This window comes from Lynx canadensis, chromosome B3, assembly GCF_007474595.2.
Source record: "Lynx canadensis isolate LIC74 chromosome B3, mLynCan4.pri.v2, whole genome shotgun sequence".
NCBI lineage: Eukaryota > Metazoa > Chordata > Mammalia > Carnivora > Felidae > Lynx > Lynx canadensis.
This window is the reverse complement of record NC_044308.2, coordinates 53,197,330-53,219,012: the sequence shown is the minus strand read 5'-3', so window position 1 is coordinate 53,219,012 and position 21,683 is coordinate 53,197,330. Positions and strand designations below refer to the sequence as shown.

Below are 21,683 nucleotides of genomic sequence, written 5' to 3'. Positions count from 1 at the left end.
TCTGAAGTTCTGAAATATGGCTTGCAGCAGCAGATCCTTTATCTTTCCACTGCTCTAATACTTCACACAAAGAGGCAAAGGAACTTCTAAGACCCAAGTATTCCATTTTCACTGTGGCACATACCATAAATTGCATTTTCCTGCAAAAATAATGCTATAATTGCTACTTATGTTTCCAAATAAGCCCGTAAGTACTTATAAGTATTTTTTTAGCCAAAATTATATTGGCTATATTATAGGTTACACAAGTTTTTATAGCCTCATCTAAGATTTAAACTACCACTTGTAACACTGTTTAGAACTAAGACTTCATTTCCCTAGGATATCAATTTACAAATAAACTGGAACAGGAGCCATTTGTGAGTTTGGAAACACTGCCTGTTCAGAATCAAATATTTGGTTAATCTCATTAAATAATCTTAAAAGGGCTTAATCATAAGATGATTTACATATATCAACTAATTCTGCCCTTCTACCATCATCATTCTTTCAATTTTCCTAATTATCACCTCATGAACTTAGTACTTTAAAAAATGTTTATACCATGGGGCACCTGGGTGGCTCAGTCGGTTAAGTGTCCGACTTCGGCTCAAGTCATGATCTCACAGTTTGTGAGTTTGAGCCCCACATCAGGCTCCGTGCTGACAGCTCAGAGCCTGGAGTCTGCTTTGGATTTTGTGTCTCCCTCTCTCTCTGCTCCTCCCCCACTCATTCTCCCTCTCTCTCTCAAAAATAAACATTAAAAAAATGTTTATACCTTTTATAATTTGGTTTCATCTGTGAAGTTTTAAACTTCTAGATACTTATATTCTTTAATCTCCAATTTAAAAATAAAAAGTATTTTCATCTTAGGTGCAAGATTTTTGTTTTTGTCTTGAGCAACCTCAAATTATACTTTATGAGCAAGGATGTCATATACGATGTTTTTATTTTTATTTGTGAAGAGAGAACATGCAAGTGCATGAGGGAAGGGCAGAGAGAGTGAGAGACAGAGAGAGAGAGAGAGACAGAGAGAGAGAGAGAGAGAGAGAGAGAGAGAGAGAGAGAATCTGAAGTAGACTCCATGCCCAGCACAAGCCCAACAATGGGACTGATCTCACCACCTGAAATTATGACTTGAGCTGAAATCAAGAGTTGGACTTTTTTTTTTTTAATGTTTATTTATTTAGTTTTGAGAGAAACAGAGCATGCAAGTGGGAGAGGGGCTGAGAGAGAAAGAGAGAATCCCAAGCAGGCTCTACACTGTCACCACAGAGCCCAATGCAGGGCTCAAACTCACTAACCATGTGATCATGACCTGAGCCGAAATCAAGAGTGGTATGCTTACCCGAATGAACCACCTAGGCACCTCTGTCAAATTAAAAAAAATAAAACTAAAGGGGTGCCCAGGTGGCTCAGTAGGTTAAGCGTCTGACTCTTGGTTTCAGCTCAGGTCATGATTGCATGGGTTGTGGGATGGACCCTGAGTATTCTCTCTCCCTCTCTCTCTGCCCCTTCCCCATCTGTACTTTCTTTCTCTCAAAATAAATAAATAAACTCAAATTAATAAATAAAAAATTTGACAAGGGTGCCTGGGTAGCCAGCTCAGTTGGTTAAGTGTCTGACTCTTAATTTCAGCTCAGGTCATATCTCACAGTTAACAAGACTGAGCCCCCATAGGGCTCTATGCTGAGCATGGAGCCTGCTTGGGATTCTCTCTCTCCCTCTCTCTCCTCCTGCTCTGCTCTCTCTCTCTCTCTCTCGAAATAAATAAACAAACATTAAAAAATTAAAAACATAAAAACTTCACAAATGCCATTAGGATATGGTCCCATTTAAATGGGAAATAAAATTACAGGAAATAATGCGAGTTATCTAAAAAAACAATAAGCAGTTTCTCAAACTATACAGATAATACTTATAACACTCAACTTTAATTTGAATTGAAAATAGTCAATTACTGCCTTTACTTTAGGATTTTTCACTTACGGAAATAAAAAAAATTGGCTTATTTAGTATAGCCACCAAGGTAAAGGTAGTGTATACCAAATCTCATATTTGTTCCTAGAATTAACAACTACAGTTCTTTCTGCTAACCCACATAAGTAAATCATAACGCAAACGTGTTTTAGAAACTGCTGGACTGGAACCTGGGTAGCTCAGTTGGTTAAACGTCCAACTTCAGCTCAGGTCATGATCTCTCAGCTCATGAATTCGAGCCCCTCGTCCAGCTCTATGCTGACAGCTCAGAGCCTGGAACCTGCTTCGCATTCTGTGACTCTGAATCTGTCTCTCTCTGCCCCTCCCCAACTCATGCTCTGTCTCTGTCTCTCAAATAAACATTAGAAACCCGTGGACTAAAGGTCTCTCCCATCACTCAAGCGTCTAGGAAGAAAAAAAAAAAAAAAGCTTTAATTATTTAAACAACAAAACAAAAAAAACAATGTGAAATGTCCAGAATAGGCAAATCCAGACATACAGAAAGTAGATTAACAGTTGCCAAGGGCAGGGGCAGAGGAGTAGAGAAAGTAGAGTAAGGAGTAGAGAAAGAAACAGGAATGAAGAGTGACTGCTAATGGGTTAGTCTAAAATTAGACTGTAGGAGTGACTGGGTGGCTCAGTTGGTTAAGCAGCTGACTCCTGGTTTCAGCTCAGGTCATGATCTCACAGTTTGTGAGTTCGAGCCCCCAGTGGTCTCTGTGCTGACAGCACAAAGTCTGCTTGCGATTCTCTCCCTCTCTGTCTACTCCTTCCCCACTCATGCTCAGGCTGCCTCTCTCAAAATAAATAAATAAACTTTTTAAAAATTAAAAAAAAAAATTTGATGGTAGTCACAGTACCACAACTCTGTGAATATACTAAAATCCAATGAACACTCTGAATGAATTTTATGACATGTAAAATTTTTTAATAAAGTTATAAGGGAAAACACCTGGAAAAAATTGAATTAAAGAAAAAATATTTTTAAGTATAATAAAGTCTAAGTTTTTTCCATGGGAAGCTAGTTTAGTATTAAATAAGTGACAAAACACAAAAAAATCAAAACAGAAAATGACATTTCTATTTTAATTTTTCAGTTATTTAATAGTACACTTACATATATTAACAAGTAAAAGTTTGAAGAATTCTAGAAAGCATTTTAGTTCAGAAACTACAAAAATATTTCAGTTAATTAAATGAATACCTTTTCACCTAGGAAAATAAAACTACTGGATACCAATATTTTAAATGACTATAAAATTTTTAATAGATGTCTAAAACTATTAATTCACAAAGAATCCCAATAGAAGAGAAGGGAAATATTAGTACATCAAGTCTAGTCCCCACAGAATGGCTTTAAACCACATGACAGTGCTATATATTCCACCATGACCAATACTGAATATGAAAAGAGAAACCATGCGCACATGAACGCAAACATTTCAGCACTTTTGGCAAACTCTGCCATGAAGATCATCATCCAGTGTTTCCCTCAATGTCTTTATTCACAGTCCTCTAAGGCCCAGGAAACAAATTTCTTCTGAACACAAAGAAGATACATTTTATCAATAATCTTCCATTATGGACCAATGAGCATTATGAAATTCATCACAGTCTATCTCAGATGACTAGAAGCTCACAAAACTTGGTCTGAGTATAATTAACTTTCCTTTTTTCTTGATTTCTGGTACACTATTCTCTTTACTTTTGTTACCACAAATGTAGCCCTTACTTTACCTTGTTCTAAAAAGTGTCACTTTATTGCTATTTTTGAGATGGACATTACTTAAATGTGTTTTAGGAACAGATGAAGTGTAACCAAATTTTTAAATTGCATTTTCAAAAACAAAAATAATCTCTTACCTGTTTGACATCCCGAACAAGATGAAAAAGCATTGGATTAGTTGGACCTTGTTTCTTTAAGGAGAAAAAATTAGAGCGAACTATTACTTTCTTCTAAAATAATTTAACAACTTCTCTTTTTGTTACTTACTGAACTTTATCAACCTTCTTGCCCAAATCATATTTTCAGTTAAATAAATTCTGTTCATAAAATGGAGCAAAGAAAAAGATATAATCATTTTGTATTGTCATATTTACCTTCATTAAGATGTGTAATTTATGTTGTTTTACTTATGCAGAACACAAATTTATAATCATGAAAACATTTAAGTGTCACAATTATATCTTTAATCTACATTTCTTTAATTGGTAATGGAGCTTTACACTCTTATTAAAATGTACCTTGTTTCTGCCACTAAATCAAGTTGCATCAATACTTTAAATATTTTGGATAATAAACTTTAAAAATTTATATATGTCATCTTAATTTCCACCTAAGGAAGTTAAAACGGAATACTTACATCCATAAATACCTTATCTTACTTCCACTTACGTATACTATTAGACTAAACACAAATGTCATTTTTACAGTAATCTTATGTTGATGGTGTCCTGTATTTTGAAAGAAACCCCAGTGTGTATGTCCCCCATCAAGGCTGAGGTAAATGGACCAAAAATGTATCCTAAACTTTTTAGACAGTGGTATGATCCATCTGAAACCTACTACGGTGAATTCTAGGCAGCATCACAAATCAAGACACTTATTTTCAATATTTTAAATCTATTGTTTAAAAGAAATATCAAATGGGATTTTCCTCCCATCACTGTGTTATTAATTTTTAAGAGGTTATTATAGTAATCAACTCAATCTACTTGAACATTTTGACCACATATACTTGGTAACAGATTTTCAAATCTCAGTGTGTAAACCTCTTATTTCTTTACAAATACTTTCTCTTTTAATTATTTTTCAAATGTTTATTTATTTTGAGAGAGAGAGAGAGAGCATGAGTGAGGAAGGGGCAGAAAGAGGGGGGAAGGAAGACAATCCCAAGCAAGCTCTGTGCTGTCAGGTTTGTGTAGCGCTCAAACCCATGGACTGTGAGATCATAACCTGAGCTGAATACATGGGTCAGATGCTTAACTGACTGAGCCAATCAGGTGCCCCCCAAAATATTTTCATTTCAAAATTCTGTATAATATCTAAAGATGACTGTAACTAATATTGTGTATATTGTGTATTTAGCCTTACTTTGCTCTTTCTTTTTACAATATTTTTTAAAGTTTATTTATTTATTTAGAAAGAGAGAGACAGCAGGGGAGGGGCAGAGAGAGAGAGAGAGAGAGAGAGAGGGAGAGAGGGGGAGAGGAAGAGGAAGAGAGAGAGAGGTAGAGAATGAATCCCAAACAGGCTCCGCACTGTTAGTGCAGAGCCTGATGCAGGGCTCGAACTCATAACCATGAGATCATGACCTGAGCCAAAGTCAGACACTGAACCGACTAAGCCACTCAGGTGCCCTCTTTTTACTATTTAATTTATCCACTCAGAACCCAAGTTTTCTCTGGCAATTCTTCCTTGTATGTTAATTTTTTAAAAATAAATACAAAGTATTTCACATTTTTAGGTATTAGCAAGTTTCATTATATTTTCTCTAACAGTATATAATCACATAGACATGCAATATTTAGAATTCTATTTTATCTTAATCCATTACTGTTTATTCATTATATTAATTTCTTACTATAAAGGAAATATATTTTAATATAGCAGTTTTCAAAGTGTGTCCAGTATCCCCTGATGGCCCCCAAGACTCTTTCAAAAGGTCCATGAGATCAAAAATATTTTCAGAATCATGTTAAGATATTTGCATTTTTTCATTCTCTCTCTCTCAGTGATCAGTGTTTTCCAGAGGCTTCTTGATGTATGATATCATAAGATTAAATTCAAAAGCAAATATAAGAATCCAGTTGTCTTCTATGAAGCCTGATACTAAAGAGATTTGTAAAACAGTATATGTATTCTATTCTCTTCACTTTTTTTTCTCGAAAAATGTTTTTTTGTGTTAACATGTGACAGATTATTATTGTTACCTAAACAAACTAATATTTTAAAAATTTCTTGGTTTTATTCTGTAATATGGTAAGTATCGAGACACATAAACCCTTTTAAGAACAGCTCTTTTAAGTCCCCAATAATTTTTATGTAACAGGACATTGATACCCCAAAAGTTTGAGAGCCACTACTTTATCATATTATATAATCCCTTAATGTTAAAAAAATTTTTATCAGTAACTGATGCTGAAAAGTTTATCTTAATAATTTGAATTACACATTAAAAAAATTACTTGCCTTGCTAATGGGATCAATTTTTATTTTTATTTATATCTGGTTTATATTTCAAGGATAAACCTTACTTCAGCACAATGAATAATCCTTTTAATTTTTATATTTGTTCACTAGAAACAGAAGGTCAACAAAGTTCAATGTAACTGTGCTAGACATTATTAAAGATAAAAAATGGGGGAAAAATAAGGATATAATCCTTATTCAAAAAAAATTTATAATCCACAGGGGAAGATACAATTGTCCTCAACTAACTTCCTCAATGAGCTTCATGGAGGCAGCAGCATGGCATTTGAACTATGTTAATAATGAATAAAATTCCAGTAAGTAGAGAGTAGCTGAGAAAAACACACTGCAGTGTGTAAACAAGAACTGCTTTTTTGTTAAGTTTATGTTTTTGAAGAACAGTAGGAAGACAATGTAACAAACATTTATGGAAAGGTATGGGTGGGAATAAAAGGCCAAGTGAAAGAGCTATGACAAAATTTCAAAAGCTGGAGAGCTTTGAAAATCAAGCAAAGAGTTTGGGTATTATTTTATACACACTGGGGGCTATTAAAAGTTTTTTATTTAAATTTTATTTAAATGTTAGTTAACATACCTTGCAAAATTGGTTTCAGGAGAATTCAGTGATTCATCACAAGTGCCCTCCTTAGTACCCATCACTCATCTAGCCCATCTCCCACCCACCTCCCTCTGTCAACCTATAGTTTGTTCTCTATCATTAAGAGTCTCTTGTGGTTTGTTCCCTCTCTTCTCTTCCCTTCCCCTTCCCTTTTATTCATGTTTTGTTTCTTAAATTCCACACATAAGTGAAATCATATGGTATTTGTCTTTCTCTGACTTATTTTGTTAGCATAACACATTCTAGCTCCATCTACATCATTGCAAATGGCAAGACTTCATTCTTTTAGATGGCTGAGTAATATACCATTATATATATGTGTGTGTGTATATATATATATACACACATACACACCACATCTTATCTATTCATCAGTTGATGAGCATTTGGGCTCTCTTCATAGTTTGGATATTGTTGATAATGCTGCTGTAAACACTGGGAGGCATGTACCTCCTTTGAATCTGTAGTTTGTATCACTTGGGTAAATACCTAATAGTGCAATTGCTGGATTGTAGGGTAATTCTATTTTTAGTTTCTTGCATCCTCGCCAACATCTGTTGTTTCCTGAGTGGTTAATTTTAGCCATTTTGACAGGTGTGAGGTGGTATCTCATCCTGGTTTTGATTTGCATTTCCCTGAAGATGAGTGATGTTGACTATCTTTTCAGGTGTAGGTTGGCCATCTGGATGTCTTCTCTGGAAAAGTGTCTATTCATGTCTTCTGCCCATTTCTTCACTGGATTATTTGTCTTTCATGTGTTAAGTTTGATAAGCTAACTTTAAATATTTTGGATACTACCCTTTATCAGATATGTCATTTGCAAATATCTTCGCCCATTCCATAGGCTGTCTTTTAGTTTTGTTGACGGTTTCCTTCACTGTGCAGAAGATTTTTATCTTGATGAAGTCCCAATAGTTCATGTGTGCTTTTGTTTCCTCTGCCTTCAGCAACATGTCTATTAAGAAGCTGCACCAGTCGAGGTCAAAGAGGTTGCTGCCTGTGTTCTCTTCTAGGATTTTGATAGGTTCCTGTCTCACATTTAGGTCTTCCATCAATTTGAATTTATTTCTGTGTATGGTATAAGAAAGTGGTCCAGTTTCATTTTTCTGCCTATCCCCATCCAGTTTTCCCAACACCATTTGTTGAAGAGACTCTTTTTTCCATTGGATATTATTTTCTGCTTTGTTAAAGATGAGTTGACTATATGGTTGGGGAGTCCATCTGTGGGTTTTCTACCCTGTTCCGTTGATGTGTGTGTCTGTTTTTGTGCCAGTACCAAACTGTCCTGATGACTATAGTTTTGTTTTGTTTTGTTTTTTTTTTTTGAGAAAAAGAGAAAGAGGGCGCAAGTGAGCAAAGGGAAGAGAGACAGGGTGGGGGTAGGGTGGGGGCGGGAGCGGAGCTCATGTTTTTTTTATCTGAGGCAGGGCTTGTGCTCACCAGAAGCAAGGCTCAAGCTCACCCAATGTAGGACTCAAACTCACAAACCGTGAAATGATGACCTGAGCTAAAGTCAGATGCTTAATGCCTAAGCCACCCAGGAGCCCGCCTAAAGCTTTGTAATAAAGCTTGAAATCCGGAATCATGATTTGTTTTTTCCTTTTTCAGTATTGCTTTGGCTATTTGGGGTCTTTTGTGGCTCCTTACACATTTTAGGATTGTTTGTTGTAGCTCTGTGAAAAATGCTGGTGGTATTTTGATGGGGATAGCACTGAATATGAAGATTGCTTTGGGTAGTATAGACATTTTAACAATGTTTGTTTTCCAAACCATGAGCATGGAATGCTCTTCCATTTCTTTGTGTCCTCTTCAATTTCCTTCATAAGTGTTCTATAGTTTTCAGAGTATACATCTTTTACTTCCTTAGGTTTATACCTAAGTATCTTATTGTTTTGGGTACAATTGCAAATGGAATAAATTATTTTATTTCTTTTCCTGCTACTTTGTTACTGGTGTATAGAAATGCAACAGATTTCTGCCCATTGATTTTATATACTGCAACTATGCTAAATTCATGTGTTAGTTCTAGCAATTTTTTGGTGGAGTCTTTGGGTTTTCTACATAGAGTATAACATCGTCTGCAAATAAATAGTTAAAGTTTGACTTCTTCCTTGCCAATATGGATGCCTTTTATTTTTGCTGTCTGATTGCTCAGACTACGATTTCCAGTACTATATTAAATAGTAATGATGAGAATGGACATCCCTCTCTTGTTCCACACCAGAGAGGAAAACCTCTCAGTTTTCCCCACTTGAGGGTATTAGCTGTGGGTCTTTTATATATAGCCTTTATGATAGTCCATCTATACCTACTTAGTTTTTAACAAGAATGGATGCTGTATTTTGTCAGATGATTTTTCTGCATCTATTGACAGGCTCATATGGCTCTTACCCTCTCTTTTATTAATGTGGGGTATGTATCTGATTGATTTGCAAACACTGAACTACCCCTGTAGCCCAGGAATAAATCCCACTTGATCACAGTGAGTAATTCCATTTACTGTTGGATTTGATTCGCTAGTACCTTTTTTTTGTTTGTTTTTACAATTGCTAGTATCTTGTTGAGAATGTTTGCATCCATGTTCATCAGGGTATTGTTTGTAACTCTCCTTTTTAGTGGGGTCTTCATCTGATTTTTGAATGAAGGTAATGCTGGCTTCAATGAGTTTGGAAGTTTTCCTTCCATTTCTATTTTTAGAACAGTTTGAGAAGAATAGGTGTTAACTCTTCTTTAAAGGTCTGGTAGAATTCCCCTGGGAAGTCATCTGGCCCAGGACTCATTTGTTGGGAGATTTTTGATTACTGATTCAATTTCTTTGCTGGCTATGGGTCTGTTCAAACTTTCTATTTCTTCCTGTTTCAGTTTTGGTAGTTTGTGAGTTTCTAGGAATTTGTCCACTTCTTCCAGATTGCCCAGTTTGTAGGCATATCATTTTCATAATATTCTCTTATAACTGTATTTCTGTGGTGCTGATTGTGATCTCTCCTCTTTCACTTGTGATTTTATCTATTTGGGTCCTTTATCTTTTCTTTTGGTAAGTCTGGCTAAGGGTTTATCAATTTTGTTAATTCTTTCAAAGAACCAGCTCTTGGTTTTGATTTTTTTTGTGTTTGTTTCTATATCTTTTATTTCTGCTCTAATCTTCATTATTTCCCTTATTCTGCTGCTGCTGGCTTTAGACTTTATTTGCTGTTCCTTTTCTAGCTCCTTTAGGCGTAGGTTATGTATCTGGGGCCTTTCCTGTGTCTTGAGATAGGCCTGAATTGCACTATACTTCCCTTTTTGGACTGCATTTGCTGCATCCCAAAGGTTTTGGACCATTGGGTTTTCATTTTCATTTGTTTTCATGTATTTTTTAAAATTTCTTCTTTAATTTCATTCTTTAGTAGGATATTCTTTAATGTCCATGTATTTGAAGGCTTTCCAAATTTTTTTGCGTGGTTTACTTCAAGTTTCATAGAGTTGTGATCTGAAAATATGCATGGTATTATCTCAATATTTTTGTACCTGATGAGGGCTGATTTGTGACCCAATACATGATCTGTTTTTGGAGAATATTCCACGTGCACTCAAAAAGAATGTGTATTCTATTGCTTTAAGATGAAATATTCTGAATGTATCTGGTAAGTCCATCTGGTCCAGTATCATTCAAAGCCATTGTTTCTTTGTTGATTTTCTGCTTAGATGACCTGTCCATTGTTGTATGTGGGATGCTAAAGTCCCCAACTATCACTGTATTATTATCAATGAGTTTATTATTAATTGATTTATACACTTTGGGTGGGTCCAAGTTGGGGGCATAAATATTTATAACTGTTAGATCTTCTTAATGGATAGAACCCTTAATTATGATATAATGCCCTTCTTCATCTCTTTACAGTCTGTTTTAAAATGTAGTTTGTCTGATTTAATTATGAATACTGTGGCTTTCTTTTGACATCCATTAACATGATAGACAGTTCTCCATCCCCTCACTTTCAATCTGCAGGTGTCTTTAGGTCTAAAATGAGTCTCTTGTAGGCAGCATATAGATGTATCGTTTTTTTTATCCATTCTGATACTCTACATCTTTTGATTCTCCAGAGAATTTAGAGTGATTATTGAAAGATATGAATTTAGTATCATAGTGTTACCTGTAGAGTTGGTGTTTTTGGTGATGCTCTCTGGTCCTTTCTACTCTTTGTTGCTTTTAGTCTTTTTTCTCCCCCCTCCACTCAAAGAGTCCTCCCTTAAAATTTTCTATAGGGCGGGTTTAGTGGTCACAAACTCCTTTAGTTTTTGTCTGGGAGACTCTTTATCTCTCCTTCTATTCTGAATGACAGCCTTGCTGGATACAGTATTCTTGGCTGTGTATTTTTCCGATTCAGCACGTTGAAAATACACTGTCACTCCTTTCTGGCCTAAGTTTTGTGGACAGATATGCTGTGAACGTGATTTGTCTTCCCTTGTAGGTTAAGGACTTTTTCCCCCATGCTGCTTTCAGGTTTCTTTCCTTGTGTGTGTATTTTGAGAATCTGACTATGATATGTCTTGGCAATGGCTGCCTTTGTTGAATTTAATGGGAGTTCTCTATGCTTCTTGGATTTTGATGTCTGTGTCCTTCCCCAGATTAGGGTAAGTTTTCAGCTACAATTTGCTCACACAAACTTTCTGCCCCTTACATTTAATAAATTACTGAGTTCCCTAAGTCTGCCTTCATGATCCCTGACCTTTGTTTCCCTCTTCTTTACAGCTTCATTATTTTCCACAATTTTATCTTCTGTATCACTAATTCCCCCTCTGCCTTGTCCATCCTCATTTTTATGGCCTCTATTTGGATCTGCATCTTGGTTATAGCAGTTTTTAAAACATTTATTTATCTTGAGAGGGAAAAAGAGCATGTGAGCAAGCAGGGAAGGGGCAGAGAGAGGGAGACAGAGAATCCCAAGCAGGCTCCATGCTGTAAGCACAGCCTGACACAGGGCTCAACCCTACAATCCACAAGATCATGACTTGAGCTGAAATCAGGAGTCAGATGCTTAACTGACTGAGCCACCCAGGCACCTTGTTGCTATAGCATTTTTAATTTCAGTCCGTGTAGATTTCGGGTCTTTTATCTCTGCAGAAATGGATTCTCTAGTGTCTTCTATGCTTTTATTCCCCAAGCCCAGCTAATATCCTTATAATCATTTAAAAAATTTTTTAATGTTTATTTATGAGAAAGACAGAGCACGAGGTGGGGAGGGGCAGAGAGAGAGAGAGAAAGAGAGAGAGAGAGAGAGAGAGAGAGACAGAATCCAAAGCAGGCTCCAGGCTCTGAGCTGTCAGCACAAGAGCCCAATGCGGGGCTCAAACTCAGGACTGCAAGATCATGACCTGAGCTGAAGTTGGACGTTTAACCAACTGAGCCAACCAGGCACCCCTAAATTCTAGTTCAGACATCTTACTGCATTGATTAAATCCTTGGCTGTCATATCTTCCTGTTCTTTCTTTTGAGGTGAATTCCTCTATCTTGTCATTTTTGATTACAAAAAACAGTAATAACAGAATCAAATAAAAATTTTAAAAGTAAAAAAAAAAAAATCACATAATGGAAGCTAGATCCTAGGTGTGTTTTGGTCTGCTTGTTAAAAGAAGCTTGGAAGACAAAAGAGAAAAGAAGAGAGAAAAAAATCTAAAAAAAAAAAAAAAAAAAAAAAAAACGATAAAAAGGCCGCCTAGGACGCTCAGTCAGTTGAGAGTCCAACTTATTTCAGGTATGGCTGTGTTTCGAAACCCCACATTTTAGAGACCCCTATGGCTCAGACCCAAAGCCATCCCCTGGGGAACGGTCTTGCTGTGCTATGTCTGGGGCTGGCTTGTCCCGGAAAATGGTTGCACCACGGTGCACTGGCACCAGCTCGAGTTTATGGTAAATAACAATACACAGCTGGTACCAGGGTTCACTGCCCTCAGCCACATCTCTGTTCCTATACAGGTGACTGAGGTGGCTTGATGGTGACCACTGGGTGTTTTGCTTGTGGAGAGGCCATATCACCTCTACCAAACGCACTCCAAGCAGGGGAACCGCTTCTCCCCATGCGACCTAGGGGATCCTCAGACTGGAGGGCCTGCTCCCAGGTCTCCACCCTGCTTCCTCACTGGAGTAGCACCAGTGGCTGACCTCTGAAACTTCAGACTCTGTGCTCCGCTGTTTATAAAAGACTGGCAGTAATGAAACCCTCTCCTTTTTCCCCCATTAGTGGTTTCAGGGAGCAGTTTTCTCTTGTGTAGTCCTCTGTGCATGTTTTTACTCCTTCTCTTTAGATGCTTTTATAGCGAGTGCTTTCTTGCACAAACCCAATGCACTGCTCTCTCTCCCTCTGTCTTTCTCCTCCCTGGGAAAACAGCTCCCTCCCATGTGAAGCACCACGGCTCTTCTATCCCCCAATTCACCTCTCCACACCATGTACCTGCTGTGTTCTCTCCCTCAAATTACTCAGATTGTTCTGTTACCCTCAGATCAATTTTCTAGATATTCAAATGGTTTGATGTCAATCTAGCTGTGTTCGAGGGACAAGACAAGCCCAGGGTCTCCTTACTACTCTGCCATTTTAAACCCCCCACCCCCACCCCCACGGATCTACCAAAAATTTTTAAACTGAAGAAAGACATGGTAAAATATATGATTATAAGAATAATTAGTTTAAAGAACTAATTTGAAGAAAGGATAAGAAGATTAGACTACTGAAGTAGTATGACTGCTATAAAGACAAGGTACAAAGACATTAGGAATGAAAAGGAGATAAATAAGTAGAAACTGATGAATGGACAGACAGCTTTGCAGAGAAGTCAGATTTAGAAAGCTAGGATTTGGTAATAGTGCACTTCAAAGTATAGCTCAATTAAAGCTGGCAACATGGAAAACCAATAAGATGGCAGTATTTACTCTCTCCAATGCTAGACATGTGAAATTTCAAAATGAAATGATTTCAAAAGGCTTTGTAAGGGGGATAGTTTTCAGGAGCTCTTTAGAAAACAATGAAAAATGGTATGTAACCTAAAAGGGGGACACCACAAGGTCAAAATCATGAAAAACAAAAAGGATAAACAAAAAAACAATATGTAATTTTTTTACAAAAAAAGGCATCAATAAAAAGGCATCAATAAAAATTTAGTGTAACAAATGACGACCAAGAAAAAAGAAAAAGAAGGAAATACAATTATTCTGTAATTAAGAAGCTGATCCTAGAGTTTTAAAAAGGGGCGAGGATAAGGAAAAGACAGGCTTGTTAACACTTTACCTTTTCCCTATGTTGCTACGATGACAGGGAAAATCTCCAGAAACAAGGAAATGGTTTCAGATTGTCATATAGCACACTAAGACTTACAGGACACTAAGACTGGCTGCAATTTTTCGAAGTAATCAAGCAAATCATTAAAGGTTTTAGCAGAATTGGATATGTTTAACTAAAATGACATTTCCCAAAGATAACAAAGCTTAGTCAACAAAGAATTTTAACACACACTTACTGTGTTGTAAAGTTCTTCCAGTCTAGGAATGGTAAGGAATTTATGCATGCTCACTCCATTTTCAATAAGTAGTTTTACAAATGCAACTCTATCCATTACAAGAGCATCAAGCATAGCTTGTTCCAAGGATCCAACCTAAAATATCAAAATTAGTGAATATATTTCACACATTCTAATTATACAAATAATTCTCAATGCAAGTCCTAGGATTTATACTTATTTGTTCTTGAACAGTTTTGGAACAAACTAAAAAGATGCAAAATAGTAATAAAGCTAGAACTTAAGGTATAAAGGGAATAGAAGAAAAGACCTCTCTATACTAGCATTCCCCAAAGAATACTCCATAAGCACTATTTCTGCAGGAGAGAAGTGTTACATAGTGGGGGGGGGGGGGGGGGGGGAGGGGGGGAGGGGACAAGAAAGAATCCATCATCAAGTAAATTTGGGGGAAAAAATCTTAGAGCAATGGTTCTCAATGTTTAGGAAAGGTTTTTTGGACAGATCATTTCACTATTTGGGGGCCATTACTAACATTCAAAGGATACCAGATATCATGCACTACGCCAGACAATTTCACTCAGAAAGGACTGTCCGATATCTCACACAACTTTGTTATGCTGTTGGACTTCCATGTGTGAAAATGCAATAATTCTGCTTTACATATAAACACAAAGTATTGTCATAGTTTGTTTTGCAATGAAGTTTCCAAAAATACAACATCATATTAGTTACATAAGATGGTACTTAGTTTTCTTTAGAACTTTAACAGAAATTATTCACCATTAGAGAAAAATTACATCTCCTAATAGCAATACAATCTGTGCCATTTGAGTTTAATGTAAACCATGTATGTCAGTCAGTATTTTTAAGCTGTCCCTTTTAAGTTTTTAGGGACTCTTTATAGACTTCAACAGACTCTGAATCAAATGCTGTTAAATTAGTGGAGACACAAATATAGAAATTTCAAGTACCATTAATAGGGTATTTTATTTTATTTAAGAAACAATTTTTAAAAATCATTTATTTTTGAGAGAGAGACAGAATGTAAGCAGGGGAGGAAGAGAGAGAGAGGGAGAAAGAGAATCCAAAGCAGACTCCAGGCTCTGAGCTGTCAGCACAGAGCCTGACTTGGGGCTCAAACTCACAAACCGAGAGATCATGACCTAAGCCAAAGTCAGACACTTAACTCAGCAACCCAGGCGCCTCATAAAGGGTATTTTATTAATAGAACACTAATATATTTAATATTAATGCATTTAACATTAATATATTTTATATGTATATTAAGGTATTTTAAATATCTCATATTATTGCTTTTGTATATTTTTAATATTTTAGTACCATATGATAAAATAAAACTTTGTGGGGAAAATCAGTATCAAAATTATTGGCTGTTTTTTGGTTTTTTTTTTTTTACCTGTTGTTTTTCACTTTATTCTGATTCTGTCTGTATAAGCTTACTAGATAACTGTACAACTTCTCTACAGCAGCTTCTATTACCATTTCTCCAATCTGTCCTCTATTTCCATCTCTTAGCAAAGGATCTGGTCACCAAGATCTTCTTAAGGATACAGACTAAATGCACACCTCATACATGATGGGATTTCAACATGGAAGATATGTTTTCTGCAGTTTTTAAGTATATTTATTTATTTTTTTGAGAGTAAGTGCACAAGGAAAGGAGGGGCGGGGGGAGGGGGGGAGAGAGAGAGAATTCCAGATTCTCTCAAGAATAAGATGCTCAACCAACTGAGCCACCCAGGTGCCCATGTTTTCTGCAATATTTTTTATCACTCAGCTCTATGTCACAACAAGGGAAATACTTTGACATTGCACTTAAAAATAAGGCTGAACTAATTAATAACACTGTAAAACTTATTCAATTTCTCCTATTAATAGCCACTGATTTATCAAGGCATGCTATTCTTATTTTAGGATTCTTTCTCTTATCATATACAAATAATTCTCATATGTTATTACTTATTCTAACTACTTTTGCTCTAATTCCTATTTGTTCCTCTTCTTTGCTCTTTCCTTGTCCTGTAGTTGTCAATGGGTATTTTTCTGCTCCCCATGGAATTTAAATTACTGACATTTCCATATTAGCATGTACTCACAACTGCAGCATTTTACACGGATTCTACATAAAATAAGTGCAAGCATATAATTATTTATTATGCTATTTATGTTTCCATTCTTAAGTATTGTCACTCTGAAATGCCTATTTTTATTATAAATGACTTTCATTTGTTTTTATCACAATATGGCATTATATTGTTGTTTTCTTTAATGTTTATTTATTTTGAGAAAGAGAGCACAAGCAAGGGAGGGGCAGACAGAAGAGAGAGAATCCCAAGTAGGCTCTGCAATGCCAGCTCAGAGCCCAACACAGAGCTCAATCTCATGAACCGTGAGATCATGACCTGAGCCAAAACCAAGAGTTGGATGGTTAAATGACTAAGCCACCCAGGCTCCCCAATATATTTTTATTTGTATAGTAAGTACTTAATAAAATTTTATTTTCGTGTAATAAAAAGGGCATAATGAAACTTATATTTTAAAAAAGAAGTGTTCTATCTGAATTGAGTTTATAACCACTGCCCAAAACAACAATAAAGCCTTACGAAATTTTCACATCTGAGGAAAAAAAGGTTTAGTTAAAGAAAAAGTATTTGCTTTGTTCCACATTTCTTCATACACTCCATGCGTAACTCTTAACAACGAAGAGAAAAAACAAAAAACAATAGTGCTGCAAACTCTAGCATAAAGGAAAGCACAAAATCAAATAGGTAACATTGTGTTTAATAAATCCATGAGATAAACCATATATACACAGAAGATGACGGCTTTTTCCAAGTCTTTACACTTGAGATAAAAAAATTCAATGAAGCTATTCAAGGGACTAAAAGGTTGGTTTACTATTGAAGAGTTTTACCACAGCTGATCAACATTAATTTCTTCCTCTGAAGTCCTGTAAGAATGGAAGTGACTAAATACTCTTTTTTATTATTTATAGGAAATACATCTCCATGGTTTAAAAAAACCATCAAATACCAAAAATGGCATAAAATGAAACTTTCTCTCTTCTGCCCATCTTTATACAAACATACCTCATAGTAACAGTTTCCAAAAAGGTTCTATGACTACACAGTGCATGCAGATATGCCTGAATGTGTGTACATCCAAAAACAGAATTTGCTACAAAGAAGCTCATGCTGTGCATACTTTTCTCCACTTTGCTGTTTACATTTCATAGAAAAGATTTAGCTCATCCTCTGTAAAGGCTGGATAAAAATTCAATGTGGGAATGAACATTTAATTTGCCAAATTTCCTATTGATTCAGACATGTAAAAAAATTTATCAAGCATTTACTATGTGCCAGGCTGTGAATATAGGAGGTGAACAAAAACAGTCTTTCTTCTATAAAATTTACTATCCAGGAGTAGAGAGAGAAATAAATAGCTAAGATATATAAATGATTTCTCAGATAGTGATAAATACTAAAGAAAAAAAATGGCAGAGAAGAACACAGAAAATGCTGTCATAGGGGACTTCTATTAAAATAGGTTAGACAATAAAAAGCCTACTTGAGGAGATGTTTGGTTAGAAACCAGAAAAAGGGGGTGCCTGGCTAGCTCAACCAGGGGAGGATGCAATTCTTAATCTTGGGGCTGTGAGTTTGAGCCACATTGGGTGTAGAAATTACTTAATAAATAAAAATTAAAAAAAAAAAAAGGGAAACCAGAAAAAGAAAACGAAGCAAGTCTAGGCAGGCATATAAGGGAATAGGGTTCCAGACCAAAAAAACCCCACAAGTACAAAGACAGGAATATTATTAGTATGTTTTAAAAACAGTAAGAAGGCAAATATGGTTACATAAAAGAGTGCAAAGGGAATAGTGGTAACATGTAAAGTAAGAGAGGCAGTAATGGGGCAAATGATGTGAAACCCTATAAGCCATCATAAGGGCTCTGGACTGTGCTTTGCATAAATGTGATGTGATCCATCTTCTGTGTAATAAGAGAGGAAGAATGAGAGTAAGGAAACAAACAGGATGCTACTAAAACAATAAAGAAGAAGGGTGACAGTAGATTGAACCAGGATGATAAAAAAATTGCATATTTTAAAGTAAATATGAAAACATTTACAAATGTTACTGAACTGGAATATATGAAAAAGAGAAAAGTAAAAAATGACACTAAGGCTTCTTATCTCAAAAACTGGGAAAAGGTTGTTGCCGTTTGGTTAAGATGAGAAAGACCACTGAAGGAACTAGTCTAAACATCTGATATAACACTATATTGAATTATCTTGTACATATAGGAATATTTCTTTTTTTCCTTTCTTTTTTAATCTTTTGACCCCCTTCACCCATTTTGTCCCACTTCCCCACCCCTTCACCTCTAGCAACCACCAATCTGTTTATATATTCCACATATAAAAGAGACCATATGGTATTTATATTTCACCTAGCATAATGATCTCAAGATCCATCTATGTTGCTGCAAATGGCAAGATTTCATTCTTTCTTATGGCTGAATAATATTCTATGTATTCCATACAATTACCTTATCCATTCATCCATCAAGCCAGAAAACAATGAACAAAATGGCAATTAGTACATACCTATAATAATTACTTTAAATGTAAATGGACTAAATGCTCCAATCAAAATGCACACAGTGGTTGAATGGATTTAAAAAAACAAGACTCATCATCTATATGATGTCTACAAGAGACTCACTTTAGATGTAAAGTCATACACTGAAAGCGAAGAAACAGAATTAAGATATTCCATGCAAATGGAAACCAAAAGACAGAATACGTATACTTATCTCAGACAAAACAGATTTTAAAACAAAGACTGTAATAAAAGATAAAAAGGAAGGGGTCAATCCACAAGAAGATATAACATTTATAAATATTTATACATCCAACATAGGAGAACCTAACTATGTAACACAATTATTACAGACACAAGGGATTAAGAGACATCAATAATGATAGGATACTTTAATACACCCTCCATTATATCAATGGACAGATCATCCAGACAGAAAATCAATAAAAAAAAATTGGCCTTCGAGGCACCTGAGTGGCTCAGTTGGTTGAGCGTTCGACTTCGGCTCAGGCCATGATCTCATGGTTCATGGGTTCAAGCCCCACGTTGGGCTCTGTGCTGACAGCTCAGAGCCTGGAGCCTGCTTCGGATTCTGTGTCTCCCTCCTCTCTCTGCCCCTCCCCTGCTTATGCTCTGTCTCTCTCTGCCTCTCTCGCTCGAAAATAAATAAATGTTAAAAAAAATTAAAAAAAAAATAAAAAATTGGCCTTCAATGGACTTGATATATACAGAACATCCTATCCAAAAGCAACAGAACACACATGTCAAGTGTACATGGAACATTTTCCAGGATCGATAATATGGCAGGCCATAAAACAAGTTTTGATAAAATTATGAGGACTGATAATCATCAAGCATCTTTTCCAACCACAATGGTATTAACTAGAAATTAATTACATGAAAAAAATTGGGAAATTCACAAATATGTGAAGATTAAACAACATGCTACTGAACAATGAATGAGTCAAAGAAGAAACAAAAAAAATCTTGAGACAAATAAAATTGGAAATACAATAAACCATCATTTGTAGAATGCAACAAAAGCAGTTCTAATAGGAAAGCTGATAGCAATAGATGCCTACCTCAAAAACTTCTACAAGTCTCAAACTTAAATTTATACCTCAAGGAATTAGAAAAAGAATAAACAAAACCCAAAGTTAATAGCAGGAAGAAAGTAACAAAGATTAGAATAGAAATAATGAAACATAAACTAAAATGACAATAGAGAAGGTCAATGAAATCAATGAAACCTAAGAGCTAGTTGTTTGAAAAGATAAAAAGCTGAGAAATCTTTGGCTACACCCATCAAGAAAAAAAAAAAAAAAAAAGAAGAGGACTCAAAATCAGAAAATAGGTGATGCTACAACTGATACCAGAGAAATATAAATGATTTTAAAAGACTACTATGAACAATTACACACTAAAAAATTGGACAACCTAGAAGAAATGGGAAAACTCAATCTACTAAGGCTAAATGATGATGAAATGGAAAATATGAACAGACCAATTGTGAGTAAGGAGATTGAATCAGTAATCAAAAACCTACCAAAAAACAGAAGAGCAGGACCAGACAGCTTTCTGGTGAATTCTACCAACAATCAAATCCTTCTTAATCTCTTCCAAAAAAATAAGGAGTGAATTCTTCCAAACTCATTTTATGAGGCTAGCATTATCCTGACAACACAAGAAAATTACAGGCCAATATCCCTAATAAACAAAGATGTATAATAGGGCACCATTTCTAAGATTTCTTTCAGTTCTAGGATTTTTAGTGATGTATACCCTATAACAAAAGTTTTATCATCAGCAAAACAGAACTTAGGAAATCCTAAATGGATCTGCATGTCGTAGAAATGTTTAGCTAAACCAATCTTGCATTTTTGGCAGACAGGTAAAATGTCAATTCAGATCACATTTCCAGTAAATACTTTGTTATTATGCAGTTTAAGTGAATTACATTGTGTATATATTTACATACCAGCCACTGCTGTCCATAAACAAACACATGATTTTTGGCAATGTCAACTCTATCCCATGCCAGTGTAAGGATAAGCTGGTCAAATGCTGATGCATTAGTGCCTAATTGAATAAAGAAAACAGTTAAGTTCAATTAATTTATCTCCATTAAAATGTGAACACTTATGAACCTTTCCCATTTCCTTTTAATTAACTTACACAGTTCATGTCAGCCACTGCTCAGAGGTAGCCGGTCTCAGAGAGATAAGGTTACCCCAGGGCTTAGGACTTTTATTTTCCAACTATAGAAAACACACAGCCTCATTTACTGCAAACACTTCAGAATGCAATAGGAATAAAACAAAAATTACCTGTTTCTATCACAGAGATAGTACTATGTTAGAATTATGAAAAATATCCTTACAACAGGTGCTTTCTTGTACGTATATAAATTCATACATATACTTTTAATTGTTCATGCAAAAGTACATCCTACGATACAAAGTATTCAGTAGCCTACTTTATGTGTCTTAATATCATACCCTTAGTTCCTTATAATAGTACATACAGATTAACCTCATATACACATTAACAATACTTTTTAAAGGTGAGCTAAACTTGATTCAACAATCACACTAGTGGGCATTCAGGTTATTTTGAATTTTTTGGTGAATATATTTTTAGGTACATGTTTATTTAAATAGGATGACTCTGTAGAAGCCAAAATGCTGGGAAGAAGAATACATACTTTCAAACTTTTAATATACTGCCAAAATATGTCCCAAAAAGGTTATAAGAAACTTTCAATGGTATAAGAATACCCAGTAGGAGAGTAAAATGCTTC

At 35.5% G+C, this 21,683-nt stretch overlaps 1 protein-coding gene across 2 annotated transcripts in view; it reads right to left on the bottom strand.

Moving 5' to 3' along the window:
- Positions 1-21,683, bottom strand: part of TRPM7 (transient receptor potential cation channel subfamily M member 7) — a 123,779-nt gene that overhangs the window by 52,104 nt on the left and 49,992 nt on the right. For both annotated transcript variants that reach the window (XM_030318202.2, XM_030318203.2), the window contains exons 11-13: positions 20,862-20,962; positions 14,262-14,396; positions 3,823-3,876 (exon numbers count right to left, since the gene is read on the bottom strand). In XM_030318202.2, the coding sequence (XP_030174062.1) occupies positions 3,823-3,876; positions 14,262-14,396; positions 20,862-20,962 (290 nt within the window). The remainder of the gene's footprint in view (positions 1-3,822; positions 3,877-14,261; positions 14,397-20,861; positions 20,963-21,683) is intronic.